The following is a 13,603-nucleotide window of genomic DNA, read 5'->3' on the forward strand; positions in this document are numbered from 1 at the left end:
GGCTATATACACAGATTGGCTAGCAGATTCCCTTTGTGTATATATTGATCTTATTTCACAACTTGAATCTAATTAAGGCTTTCACTTGAATGAATGAGGCGCTGACCGCAACTCAGCCGACAATCCTAGATGCCTTCACGATCTAGCCAATGTAAGGTTGCTATCAGGTCCATTGAAAATAAATTTTAATTTTTGGACATTTCAAGTTGTCAAATACATTCATGAAAGCGAATGGGAAGCTGGGAGGCGATGGTGGATCTGTGCATGCTGACCGAGGGGTGAGTCACCACCCAAAGACTAGCTAGATCTCTATATCTAAGTTAGTTATAGAACCCCCTGGATCTTTGTTTCTCCCTTGTTTGAATTGGATTGGAAGATCATTTGATAAGTAAATGATACTAATATTACAGACTGTTAGAAAATCGATGTCTGGCTTCGTGCAGCGTGATATCACATGTTATCACAGATCGCTGGAACTCCGAGACCGCTACCGAAGCTTATAAGTAAGAAGAGATTAGCAGTCTCAGCCCAAAGTCAGCATAAAAGTGACAATAGTTCTGTGAGTCAGTCAGACAGAAGAAAGGGGTCGGCTTGGGAGGACGGGACCAGGGAAGCGTACCAGGTGATGCTACCTCGTTGCCCTCCCATTCCCCATCAGCAAATTATGCTACTTGTCCCCATATGCTGTTGTACAGCATTTCGAAATCATGAATTGTCCAAGAACGGGTCTGCATTGTTGACGAGCCAGCTTCTGGAGAGAACTGTTTTGTCTGCGCAGGTTGATATCTCCACAGGCTTTCCTGTCGCGGTGGGCTACAGGAGACCGGGAGGAGAGCAACACTGGCTATCATGGAGGGATCAGAGGGCCAGGAACTTAGCAGCTAGGGATGGAGAGGAGGGCAGCCACCAGGGCTCTGAGCGCAGCAGTAAGTCACCAAAATTACAACAATCTGCATTCCTTAACATAGTGGCATACATCGGTCTTTGCCGTAATGTCTTTCCATCTGAACTGATCCAGCAAATGGCACTGCATCGATGTGCTATTACTGTACAACAGAAATGTTCACTTACTCTTAATGGAAGCATGCCTCGGGCACACACATGTGAATAATAAGCTCCAGAACAGATGTGCACATGCCGCATGCATGTATGGAGTAGTAGAGAGACCAAGCTGCTGTGCATGTCTATATTGTGACGGCATGGCATAATACAGCGCTGGCAATGGAGCGCGCAGTGGGTGCAGCCACTCTGAGACTTACTGCTTTGCCGTGGAGTAGGGGAACCAGAGGAGGGCATGGACCAGGACTCTGATGTGTGGCCTGTATACCGCACATCCCCCTACAGGGCGGAAGCTGCCAGGCAGGCGCAGGCCAGCACCACCACCCGTATCCTCTTTGTGGACGAGGGCCATCAATGCAGGTGGGCTTCAAGCCCCCAATCTAGCTATCCATCATCAGACAGCTCATATGCCAAGGCCCTGATGAGGGGGGACCCATGCATGAGAAGCCCCCAAAAGCATTAAGGAGATAGAAGCGCATCGGGAGAGTTCTTTATGTGTCAGGGAAGTTTGCGCCTCAACATACAAAAGGCAGTCTCACACTGCTTAGTCTGCAGAGAGCCTTGCTTGTGGCTTTTGAAAATAAGAGGGCAATGAGCAGATGAAAAGTCAGTGGTTTGTACTGCTTTTTCAGACCGTAGAATGTCTATCTGCAGGTCTGTACTGGCCCAAGCCATTTTCGAGGACCTGCTGAAGTGCTATGGGCGCCACCTGGACGTCCGAGTGGAGTCTGCTTCTGTGGGACCTGCTCCTCCAGGTAACCGCACCCACTCAAAGCAGCATCATGTCCCCCATTTTTCCTGCACCCCGTCAACACTGCAGCTCACTGTTGAGTGACTCATCTTGAGTCAACGCACCGGGAATTAGTGTCTACTGCTGTGCAATGCTTTGCATGGTTACGGTCCGGCATGCGGTTGTATTAATATCTAGGTAGAGGTATACAAGAGCTGCCCAGATATATCTCTGAAGGGATCAAGACAATCCAAGTGCTCTTGCGCCGGGGGAGTGTGTTAATGTTGCTGCATGCATTTCCACTTGCGAGGCAGCTCGACCTGTCATCTCTTGCGCTCGCTCTGCCTTGATGTCTGCGTCCCTCTTCCTTCAAAAGGTGCTGTAAGAAGAGTGTGTTGGTGCAGGTGAGCATGACAGGAGGGTGGTGGCAGCTGCCCGGCAGGCGCGTGTGTCGCTGAGGCCGCGGCTGCCGCGCGTGTTTGATGAAGTCGTGGACATTGTCAACTTTGACCTGGTCGTGGTCTTGGACCACTTCGACCTCACCGAGGTATGTCGTCACCCTAGACCAGCATTGTGGCGCACTTGGCATAGTTTTACACTTTGCATGCACTATGCTCCCTCACTTGCTGTCTATTTACCTTATAGCCAGCCACGGTGGGAGAGCGTAGATTGCTCATAACGGTGGTGGATGGAAGACGCTCTGATTCAGAGGCCATATCTGCTCCGCAGGTGGTCAAGGAAGTCGCGGTACTGGACAACATAAATCCAGGCGGCCTCTACGCAGCTCGTGTGAAGTTGCTGGGCAGGTGCACTTCAGCCCACCTGACCCCTCACAACACCCTGGTTGCGCTTGCATTTCAATATTGGCAGCAAGGTGCTCTCTAGAGCACCTGTAGATGTTTTATGACGTCAGGGCATGCTGGATCATTGGGGACAACTTAATAGCCGTAAACTGAGCCAGCATACTTATTGTTCAGTTGTCAGGACAGCTTGTACGTAAAAGAGGAAGGCTATCTAATCGTTGCCCAGTAGGGCATCTACCAAGATGTTTTCCTGTACACCAGTAAAGATCTTTGATATCTTGGACTTACACATTGCAACAGGTATGCGCCCAAGGCGGCATCATTTGCGGGGCCGCCTTCGCTGGGAGCAGAGGACATTCCGGACCCCTTGTATGGAAATGCGGGCGGTCCGGCCGAGCTGGTGCGGCTGCGCACGACCGTGCAGCAGATCCGCGCCGCCTGCAGGGGGCTCCTGCGCCACCTGCTGGACCTGGACAAGAGGTTTGTCCCTGTCCTGAAGCGCTGTTGCACCTGGGATTAAACAACTCACGCTCAGCAGAACCCAGCTTCGCGGCTCTGACAGGAGGTGGGAAGCCTCGCCGCCGCCGCCCTCGGTCAAGACTTCTTGAACAAACCCCCCACATTTCGCAGTCTGCCCATCTTGTCATGCCCCACAACACTTCAAGCAAATGGCATTGCGAGGCATGCCAACGGGAAGTTTGGCTCTTGTCTGCGTGTGTGCGGCCCCATGGAGCACCAAGCACTATCCTTGAGTGCATCGCCCTATTTCAAAAACTGCGAGAGTGATCTAAGCAGTGCGGCAGGAATCATCTGACGCCGTGATGTCACATGGCGGCAGGTGCCGGGGCGGGCTGCCGCTGTCCAAGGCGCTGTTGCAGGCGCTGCAGTGCCCGCTGCTGTCCGCCAGCGCCAGTTGCGCGGTCGCCCCCCGTCTGCACCGCACGCGCGCGCAGCGCCCGGTGTGGCGCGAGGCCGTCGGCGCGGCCAGGGCCGGGGATGCGGATGCGGCCGCCGCCTTCTACACCATCCGCGTCATCAACGGCAAGCAGCGCGTCGTGCGCCGGCCGGGCGCGCCCGCAAAACCGTGCGTGCCGTGATCCCTACATACAAACTTTAAATTTATAAGAACAAATACCGAGAAGCAGTAAATGCAGGATGGTTTTGTAGCTGAGCACGCCTGGCTTTTAGAATGCAGCTTGCTGCCTGCTGGTCAGGGACTTTGATCTTTACAGTTCTCAACTGCAATCGCACCTGCATTGTTGTCTATTGCACCTTCTACAGATGACTGGACACTGAGGATTCTGATAGGTACTCCGTGGCTACATCTGCGATTTGTTGAATGCTTGGTGACAATGACGGGGTAAGTAGATGCACCTAAAGGCACATCAGCGATATGGAGCAAGTCCAGGTACAGCAGTGAGTTGCATTTTCCCCCGGAATGCAGGGGTTACTGGAAGGACCGCAAGAACGTGGAGGCGGAGCTGCGCAAGTTCATGGCCACGCATGGCATCTCCGGCCGGATGCCCTCCTGCACGGAGCTGCGCGAAGCCGGCGCATTCACGTTATACTCTGCCATATCCAAGCACGGCGGCGTCGGCGCCTTTGCCAGGCAGCTCGGGTGAGTCTTACTATTTGTCGCAATAGCCATGTCTCCCTTTTTGGCTGTGGCACTGCCACCATGTTGCATTCTCTTCATTACTGATGTCGCCATGCAAGTTCCCTACCATTCTCTTGATCTTTGTGTTGAGTACTCAGCGGGGTGGGGAACCCTTGGGTAGCAGAAAACAAGAGGCTTGGATCAGGTATACTATTGATGGGTATTGGTTTGATGTACCGTTGTTTGGATGCAAGTGTGAGTGTCGGGTCAGGTTGCCTCACATGAATTTTTACATGCACAGGTTGGACCCGAAGCGGCGAGACTCTGGGTACTGGGAGGACTTCGAGAATCTCAAGCAGGAGCTCATGTCCGTCGTTTCTGGAGACCCTGCCTCGCAATCAGAGCATGACAGCTTGCAGGATGCTGCTAGCTTGGCAGCCAATGCCGGGGAAGAAGGCACCCTGCCCCAAAACGCCTTGGACGGTAATCCTTTTTTGGCCCACAACCTTCATCCAAATTCTGTCCTTCCTTGTCCGCTTTGATTGCCAAATCTTATAGCCCCGTACAGTGTCCCAGTGCCTGAGCTGGCCGATCTCTGCATGCAGACGACGGGCCAAGGGAGTCTGACAGAAAGGGGGAGCCGGATGAAGCTGCTGCGCAGCTGCCGGGCATGCCCACCATCCAGGACCTGCAGCGCAGCGGCCACAACAGCCTGATTAAGGCCATCAACCATTGGGGCGGCCGAAGTGCTGTCGCGCGGCGGCTCGGCCTCGCCTGCTCACCGTACGCCACTCCCTGAGTGGAGGCTATTCTCTCATACATCCAGTTCAAGAGGATGTGGTCAGCCAGACTGGGACTCACGCATGGGCTGGACGCTATTGAATGGGATCAGTGAGGATTTTGAACATGCTAATGCAACGGTCTAGTCCAAATAGCGCTTAGACAGGCGGTGATTGGTGATTTCTTCTATGTTTGCATTACCTGAAGGTGCCGTGTCCCAAGACATTTTGCTACTGGCACAGCTGCACACCCCTGAATGAAACATCAATGGAGTTCAGGCCCTGGGACTGCCCACCTATATCTAAAGGGCCTAGCTTTTAGTGCGAATGTTTGCCACATAGGACGCGGCGGCTGATGACGCTGGGGGACCTGAGCCTGGAGCTGGAGAAGGCGGTGCCATTTGTGCTGCAGTTTGGCGTCATGCCCAGCCGCACGCAGCTGCTGGAAGCTGGACGGCCCGACCTCCTGCAGGCCGTCAAGGTGGGAAATGGTATTACTGATCAATTGTATCACTTGTATCTTAGAAGTCCTCACATGCAAGTCTTGCTGAACCGTTCAAGACAAGTCTCAATCGGCAATTGTTACATGACTAGATTATCTGTTATTTTCTTTGCTACAAGTGCAGTTAAGAGAACCCTAGTGTGAGGCCCCGTTGCGCATATTGTGCCATGTGAATCTAGCACATTGCCTCGGGGCAGGAACGCTGAGTAATAACAACAGATATTTGGCACCAATCTTGCGCAGAGAGCTGACAAAATAAATCCTGCTTTGCTGCAGCGCATGGGCGGGTTCAAGCGGGTGGCAGCCGCGCTGGAGTTGGCGTTTCTGCCGGCGCGACGCGGCCGCTCGGCCGCCGGGGCCTGGTCGCCCGGCGATGTCCAGTCACCACTAGCGCTCGTGCAGTTCGGGTCCAGTCAGCACCCCGTCAGCATCTCGGAGGCCCCCCTCCCGGTTCCCCCGGGGTCCCCCCTGCCGGGCTGCCAGGACAGGAACGCAAGCGGAGACGGGGATGCGGCGGCCGGGCCGGAGAGGGAACGCCGTGCGGCGCGACTGGAAGCCGAGCGGGAAGTCAGGTCTGGGGGCGGCTCGGATTCGCTCGGGACGGAAGTGTCCAACGAGCAGCTGCTGCATAGGACTGCGCTGCGGGCCCGGCGCGGCAGGGCAGCGATGATGCAGGCAACTCCGCGGCGGAATGTTGCGCTTGGAATCGGAAGCAGGTGGAATGAGGGAGGAAGGGGAGCATCTGCAACGAGCGTGTCGCCGATCCCAACCGGCCGACCGCCTTCCACCATCGGCATGCGCACCGGCAGCGGCGCTGCCGGCCTGGGTGAGATTCCTTGCTTTCATGGAGTGCATGCTTTGCATGCCTTGCACATGCCCTGGAGAGCCGTGTCCAGTCATCGAAGCATGTGTCGGTCTGCATGCTGTTCTAGGCACCGAGCTGATTAGAGCAGCCTCTGCTTGATGTTTTGGATTTTGACGATGCGCAGGAGCTGTAGCAGAAATGCAAAAAATCGATGGTTCATTCCGAAAGATGTCGAGTCAAGGGAAGGAAATTGATGGCAATTGGTGGTGTGCAGGGCTGCTGAGAAAGCAGGAGGAGCAGGACAGTGAGGGTGCCATGGTGGCACCGCTGTTGCAGGAAGTGGCTGCAGAGGTTCAGCACTTTGTGGCCACCAGTGGATTCTCGCGCATGCCTACCAGGCTAGAGCTCAAAGTTGCAGGCACGAACCCACACTCTTCTCCGGTCCAATTGCCTCTCTGTGCCAAAGGCAGGCTTTCTCTAATTGGGAGGAGAGAGTTTAGACAGCTTGAGAAACTCTTGAACAGCATCGTCAAGTAATCTGCAAGAGTTCTCTCCGTGGGAAGGTTAAACCTTTCTCATGCTCTTGTGCAACGGGACCATGCAACGGGACCATACTGAGCATGGATGTGGCAATGGGGTCCTTTTGGTCTGACAGTGTATTGTGCTGTGTCATTCACAGGGCGCCCAGATCTGGTAAATGCAGTCACGCGGTGTGGAGGATTCGCGGCAGTGGCACGCTTCCTTGGGCTAGCTTTCAAGGAGACCAGGGGGCGCCCATTGAAATCTTGACACTTGATGATTTGCAGGCAGTAGAGAGGAACCCAAATGATGAATCAGGGAACTTAGGATCTACTACATTGCAATAAACATCGAGGTCTGAATGCGGCACATGCATGTTGAGAGCAAAGAGATACATAGCAAACTCTTACAGAGTTCAAGGACCTTTTGACAGGGAAGGAACACTCCATGTATCTTTGAATTAGTCTTGAATGCGGAAGGAAACCAGCCTGAAAAGGGGCAGAGAGGTGCATTGTCCACCAGCAACCACGTTTGTTGCTGCTTTGTAATTAAAATCTTGGTTGAATGGCTGTATTAAGACTGTTGCCGTTTGATCAAGCCGAGACCAACAGCGTTGCCATCCGGATCCCAGTAACTGTCTGTGCATTGCTGAACCCTACACTAGTTACCGCTGCTAGTACGTCTTTGCACTGGGATTTGTGCTGAGTTTGTGAGGGCTTTTGATGCAGGGCAGAACACACAAACACACAAATGAACAGTGCTGATGGACCATTTCCGTTCTCTGAGCTTGTCCAAGAATACCCGCTTGATGGCTAGTACAGGCTCGGCACTTTGACTGATTTCATACTGACATGGAGCTGCAAAAGAGGACCTCAAGATTGGTCAGTCAGCTGCCGAATGAATATACTAGATGCTCTTGAAAATTTCTGTAAAGCAGATACTTCTTAATCCAGCCCCAGATCAATTCCTCCTGTAGGCTGGTTGCTGGCAGGGAAGACATCAATCTGAGTGTGAAACCTCTTGAATCTTCTCTCGAGCTGAATAAAGATACACAGTTGATCAAACAGCCCATCATAGCACACCAGTTGCGTTTCTAACTGAGGCATCCCATGAAAGTGATCTGTCCGGGCAGAGCGGCCAAGGAAGTGCATCAACCAGCAGGAACATTACGCCTAGCAATAAAAGAACAATCTATATGCACGATTTGCGTTGTGGAGATTGTGAGGAACTTGTGGCCCTGTGGAACACATGACGAAGGCGGCGGCCCGCGACATTCGGCAGCCGCCAGGCGCCAGGCCATGCATGGTTGGCAGCTGCATCATGCAGCCTGCATGCATGTATAGCTCCATCCAGTCTTCGGCTGCAGCGTACGCCGCCCCATCTCTCCGGTCTGCTCAAGGGCGTACAAAGCTGCATTCAAAGCGAGATTCCGCAAAAAGGCTGTTTTGCCTTGGATGATCCAAGTTGGATCCGAACCGGCGACCTCGCCGCTCTTGTCACATCACATGTTGCATGCATTCATTCTCAGATCAACTCGCGCGGAGCATAACAGCAGCCCGATCAAAATGGAAGGGCAGCAAAAGTACAGATCGTCACGTCGGGTTCGCAGGTGGTCACCCAACCCACTACTGGTGACGCCCAAGGCAGCTTTGCTTCCGGGAGCGGACGAGAACGGGCATTTTCAGCCTGGTATGAGCGATCCATGTCAATAGTGTGACTTGCATGCTTATATTTAACCCGTCCAGATCCCCAAGATGCGCCCCTCATGCCCGTTGTAGTGAGTTCATTGGCACAGTATCTCTCCTTAGGAAGTGCTTCATGTGGGATGGCCGCCACCTTGAACCGCGTATTGTGTGTCCTGGCCTGGGCACCGAGTGCCACCCGAACGGTAGCTAGTCAGGCTCCACAGGCACCCATATTCGCATGAAAACTGCTTCCGTAGGGCCAATGCGTGTGCATGCGCATACATGGTGTAGACGTTCAAGGCGATGATCGTCAGCCGCTGTCTACGCTGCCTCCTTCTTGCCGTGCCCGGGCGCCATATGCTTCATGGCGCCTTAAGGGCGACAGGGAGAAAGAAATGCTTGTCCCACTTGTAAAGTGATCAAGCGTGATCAAGACTACAGTGCTCCAGAGAGACTAGAGTATGCCACCGAAGCGCCTACAATTACCTTGGTATGCTGAGGATGTGAAGCTGGTTGTCTTCACAAAGGGCTGTGAAGAAAGTCCTCTTACATACTCCTTCAGGGTACTAAATGTCGCGATTCAATTTAATTTAATTGCTCCAGTTCAATTAAAAAATCTTTTTATCACCAGGATGTGTCCCTACACCCCAGCATCTTGCCCTCGTAGTGTGTGATCCAAATATATCCCTAGTCAGAATATACCAGGGATGCACAAACGGCCATACATGCATTTGTTATTCGCGCTACACAAGGCAAACAAGGTATCATCCTGCCACCATACCCAGACCACCAGACATTCGCAAGACACAGATCAGATCTCAGGACTGTTGCACATCCTCTAAGCTGCAGGGCTCTCGCGCCTTGCGCTTGCGTGCCAGGCTGCGCCTGACGGCCTCCACTCTGGCAGCAGAGCCGATGCTGGTGGGTGGCCCCCACTCCGGCCGGGCCAGGCAGCACACGTGGCCTGCGTCCTTTGGCAAGAACGCCTGCACGCACAAGCAGCTGAATGAGCTCGAATGCCATGGCATGAGTCAGACTGATGGCTGCAGCAGTCCAGCTGTTTGCCTGTCAGATTTTACACTGTTAAGTGCTCCTTCAGTGTAAGCCATTTAAAGGTCAACTTTGGCCACAAGCCTACCAGAACCGTGTCCCGCTCTCACTGCCGCTTTTCATAATTGTAGGTGATCATGCAGCTCTTGCAACATGTTTGTACATGTACAAGATCTCCAGCAAAAGACCCATTCCCTGCACCCCTGGCTCTGCTACCTTCAAAGCTCCCTCCTTCAAGGCCCGCACTGACCGTATGTGCAGGCGAACTCTCCTATATTTGACCTGGTTTTAAATATGTAATTTGAAACGAATGCATACGTGGGCCCAGCCAGGCTCACCAGCTTCCAGACGAGCGAGTAGCGCGGCCGGCCGCCGGCAGCCGCAGAGGGCGCGGAGACGCGATGCAGCACATCCTGGTCCATCAGCACGGCCCTGTAGCGCTTGGGGCGCACCACCAACCCCACGTCCGTCTGCAGGACCACACACAACCTCTCATCTCTCCTTTCTGCTGCATGCACGGGCTACGCGTTCTCTCGGCATCGGCAATGTGTTCTCTGAATGGGCGATATTGCTTTGACGCTTAGCTTGCCAACGGAAATCACCAAGTGCCTCACTGCCTGAAACAGATGCACAGGCTTGACGCCCCTGACTGCCGGTGAACAACGCAGAAATCTTACAATTCTCAACACAAAACTTGCAGGAGTGAACATTCTGCGCCATTCACAGCAGCCAGTAGCATTGTTGTGTATCGGGTACGCAGAGTCATTCGAATGCTTCTGCACCAGGCAGCGCAGTGATGTGGTGTCCCACCTGGGTGTCGAGGAAGAGTGTCTCTGCGGCCCAGTCGCGCGGCCAGGCATCGTCCAGGTACAGCAGCAGGCTCACCAACAGCGGCCGCCCGGGATCCCCGTTCACATAATTCCCAAACGCCTCCGTCCACCTGTTGCAAGTACCAGTACTTTACCTCTCAGCATTGCTGTGATATGCAAGCAGGAAAACTCAATAATGCACTTCACGTGATTTAGGTGCACTATATGCTGCCCAAGGATTGTTTTCCAGAGGGGCAATGCGGTAGCTTTGCAATCAGCGTTCCATCTCCCTGGAGACAATGCAAGTCTCCAGCAGTTTTGAGGTGCCCCATATGTTCCAATGGTGTCTCAAAGTCGCTCCAAGATGCTGATGAAGCAGGTTACACATTCTCACCATGTCATTTAGATACTGTCCACTGAAGGAGGCACACCTGCTGTCTGGAAAGCTTGTCGGATCAGCGTCCACATGCCAGGTGTACTGGTCCCCCGCAACAGCCGCATTCCCCACAAACGGCGCGCAAAAGACGGCGGGTTCTTGCTCCTGGCACTCCCCACCTCCACCATTTGCGATATTTCCTGTACCCGGCTCCGACACTGCCACCTGCCATGCTGTGCAATTACCCTCTGCATGGCTGCTCCCTGTTGCTTTTGATGCTGGCTCGTCTGCACTGCTGCCTTGCGCATGGCTAAGCCCAGCAGCAGCCTCCTCAACTGCAGGCTGCTCTGCTGAGGCGCAGGCGCTCTCTCGAGGCACGTCGCCCGGCACCGACGGGTCAGGAGCTGCATTCGCGCTCTGGCATGCGCCGGCGCATGCGCGCATGCCGGCGGCAGGTGCATGCATGTGCTCGGCGGGCATGTGCGCGATGTCGGCCTCGGGGTACAGCAGCGCCAGCCGCGTGTGGATTGCGCACATGGCCGGCGTCGGGTCACTAACCAGCTGCCCCAGAACGCCGTCGCGCAGGCCCCACGTCTTGGCCGCCCCCGCGCCGTCCGCCGTCTCCCTCTCCCACTTGGCCGCCGGCGGCCCCTGCAAAAAGTGCATTCATTCATTAATGCATGGAATCTGGTAGTCCCTGGCGGCAACATCAGGAGATGCATAAGGCTTCAGCAGCCTGACACAAAATGCATTATTATGTCACCATGTACTTGCCGTGTGCTTTCTCCCGACACGTTCCTCTCTGGCCTGTCACGGCTTGTGAAAAAAAGGGCCTGCGAAGGAAGGCATGGGATGTACAAAGGATGTTAAAGCTGAAATTACAACAAATCTAAGGGGATTTTAAGGGAACGGAGGAGTGAGCGATGACCTGCAAGTGGTCCCAGCCAGGAGCTGTCAGCAGGTCCAGCAGGTCCCGGCGCTCAGCCTCGCCAAAGAAGCCGTCCAGCACGACCACATGCGCATAGTCCAGCCGCATGCCTGCACGTATTGACCCCACATTTGCTAATACGCTCCCCTCAATTCCCTGAACTACCAGTATTTAGAATCCCATTGGAGAGTGCTTTCAGGGCGCAACTTACAAACCCAAAGATTACCCATCAAGGAATAAATGTTCAGCGATGATGATCTAGGGTGCATTCATGAGCAGGAGGACTGGGCAGCTCTTAGACTGTGGAAAAGACTTGCGCTCACCGTCGGGGGATGTTGGAGAGGGGACCAAGCGGGCGTCCACGCGTGCATTCACCGTCGGCTGGAGGCCGTCTGGGGACCAGTCAGTGCCGGCCGTCTCCAGCAGCCTGAACGGCACGCCTGCCTCGCCTGCATCAGCAGCAACCCCATCACAGTTCAAGAACCTGGAGGCAGATCTTTTCAGTTTGCTGCGTGCTCAGCTTCATTTTATGAGGTCACTAATTCAGAGCCACCAGAGATAAAGAGCGTCTGTGGCGCGGGCAGAGTGACTGCTAGCAAGATGGCCATTTCTGGCGCTTGTTGCCAGGAGTCCTCCTACAAAGTGTAAAATATCAGAACTATACGCACCAGGTTCGAAATGTTGGTTAACTGTCGGATCATGCGCCTGTTCTGCGCAGCGCTCAGAGCACATGGCGGCTACTTCTGGTTGGGGGTGCGGTACTGCTTCATGCGTCTCTCCTTGACAGTAGACAGCAGCCGGTCCATGAGGGAGCCCTCCTTCAGCTTCCGTGACTCCTGCAGGCAAGCACTGCAAATTCAAGTGATGCAATCTGGTGCCTGCCCAATGGCATGTTCGCATGGCATGCTTCCTCCCTCAGGTGCCATTATGCGCAAAAGCCGACAAGCTGCGCAAACTGCAGCTTAACAATTGCAAGGCAGGAAGCAGCAATCGCGCAGCCGCAGGATATCATCCACAATGGGATGGACCATAGCAGATGATTGGATGAGCCGACTTCACGCACCCTGTATGCTGCAATCTTCTTGGGCATGTCTGCTAGGTTCTCCGCAATTTTTGCCTCCCTGGGGCAGCATAGAATGGATGTGAGCTCAATACCCTGACCAGCCTTTCATATAGAGAACTCAGGCACACTGTATGTAGACCAGTAATACACGGGAGGTGGAATTTCGTGGAGACTGACAGTGACCCAAATGGGCCGGCCTGATAAGGATCGTTATTGTGACGAAGACAGCCACCTGATAGCACTCTCCTTCTCGTGCTTGTGTCCTTTCAGCGCTTTGTACTGCCCAAATCCCCTTCTGTTGGGCTTCTTCTCCTCCTCAGGATACGGCCACTCCCTATGTGCACAGGAAAACGTCATTGCACATCGATCCAATTTGCATAACACCCTTCCTTGGACGGTAACAAGTTTTGAAGCTAGATAATATCCAGAATAAGGCCCTTAAGCATTCTCACCTCCCCTCAAACAGTGCAGCTTTCTTGAGATCTGCTGCTTGCCTAGCTGACACTTTGGGCTTGTGCCAGAGTCCGTTGACTAGACGTGGTTTCAAGGCCGCCTCACCAAACTTTTTCAGCGCGCTGGCCATGCGCAGGCCTTTCCCAGCTCACTCCTTTCAACTTGTTGATCGTGAACTATTCTTAAGCAGAATCTAGTCGAGCACAATTTGATTGTCAAATCGATGAAATGGGTATCGATCAGGCAATGCCTTGCAAAGTTGCAGGATGCCAAGACTATCCAACGACTTGCTCAAGCCTCGCCCAAAGGCATCCTCTCATGGACTGCTCCGTAGACATGAGTCCTAATTTGGAGACATCCTCTCGAGATTGGACCCCGATCCGTAGATCTGTTCTGCAGATAGAAACGCAATATCTTGGTTGCAACTTGTACATTTGCTGCAAAG

At 53.8% G+C, this 13,603-nt stretch overlaps 3 protein-coding genes across 3 annotated transcripts; 1 reads left to right on the forward strand and 2 right to left on the reverse strand.

Moving 5' to 3' along the window:
- Window positions 1-542: 542 nt before the first annotated feature.
- On the forward strand, window positions 543-6,972 carry COCSUDRAFT_48336 (hypothetical protein; the record flags this gene model as incomplete). Its single annotated transcript, XM_005645771.1, has 16 exons — window positions 543-622; window positions 779-926; window positions 1,278-1,419; window positions 1,714-1,814; window positions 2,194-2,336; window positions 2,519-2,595; window positions 2,893-3,072; window positions 3,431-3,676; window positions 4,037-4,210; window positions 4,491-4,672; window positions 4,795-4,972; window positions 5,311-5,449; window positions 5,747-6,042; window positions 6,130-6,296; window positions 6,550-6,716; window positions 6,955-6,972. Exons 3-16 carry the CDS (start codon window positions 1,295-1,297, stop codon window positions 6,970-6,972), a joined length of 2,193 nt encoding a protein of 730 aa, XP_005645828.1. The 5' UTR covers window positions 543-622; window positions 779-926; window positions 1,278-1,294.
- A 2,325-nt stretch (window positions 6,973-9,297) lies between these two features.
- COCSUDRAFT_67152 (hypothetical protein) lies at window positions 9,298-12,250 on the reverse strand (the record flags this gene model as incomplete). Its single annotated transcript, XM_005645772.1, has 7 exons — window positions 9,298-9,465; window positions 9,868-9,999; window positions 10,340-10,469; window positions 10,770-11,365; window positions 11,643-11,752; window positions 11,966-12,091; window positions 12,196-12,250. 7 exons carry the CDS (start codon window positions 12,248-12,250, stop codon window positions 9,298-9,300), a joined length of 1,317 nt encoding a protein of 438 aa, XP_005645829.1.
- A 129-nt stretch (window positions 12,251-12,379) lies between these two features.
- COCSUDRAFT_57189 (hypothetical protein) lies at window positions 12,380-13,288 on the reverse strand (the record flags this gene model as incomplete). Its single annotated transcript, XM_005645773.1, has 4 exons — window positions 12,380-12,478; window positions 12,706-12,763; window positions 12,938-13,039; window positions 13,158-13,288. 4 exons carry the CDS (start codon window positions 13,286-13,288, stop codon window positions 12,380-12,382), a joined length of 390 nt encoding a protein of 129 aa, XP_005645830.1.
- Between the last annotated feature and the right edge of the window lie 315 nt (window positions 13,289-13,603).

The sequence above is a fragment of the Coccomyxa subellipsoidea genome, assembly GCF_000258705.1.
Source record: "Coccomyxa subellipsoidea C-169, whole genome shotgun sequence".
NCBI classification, from domain to species: domain Eukaryota; kingdom Viridiplantae; phylum Chlorophyta; class Trebouxiophyceae; family Coccomyxaceae; genus Coccomyxa; species Coccomyxa subellipsoidea.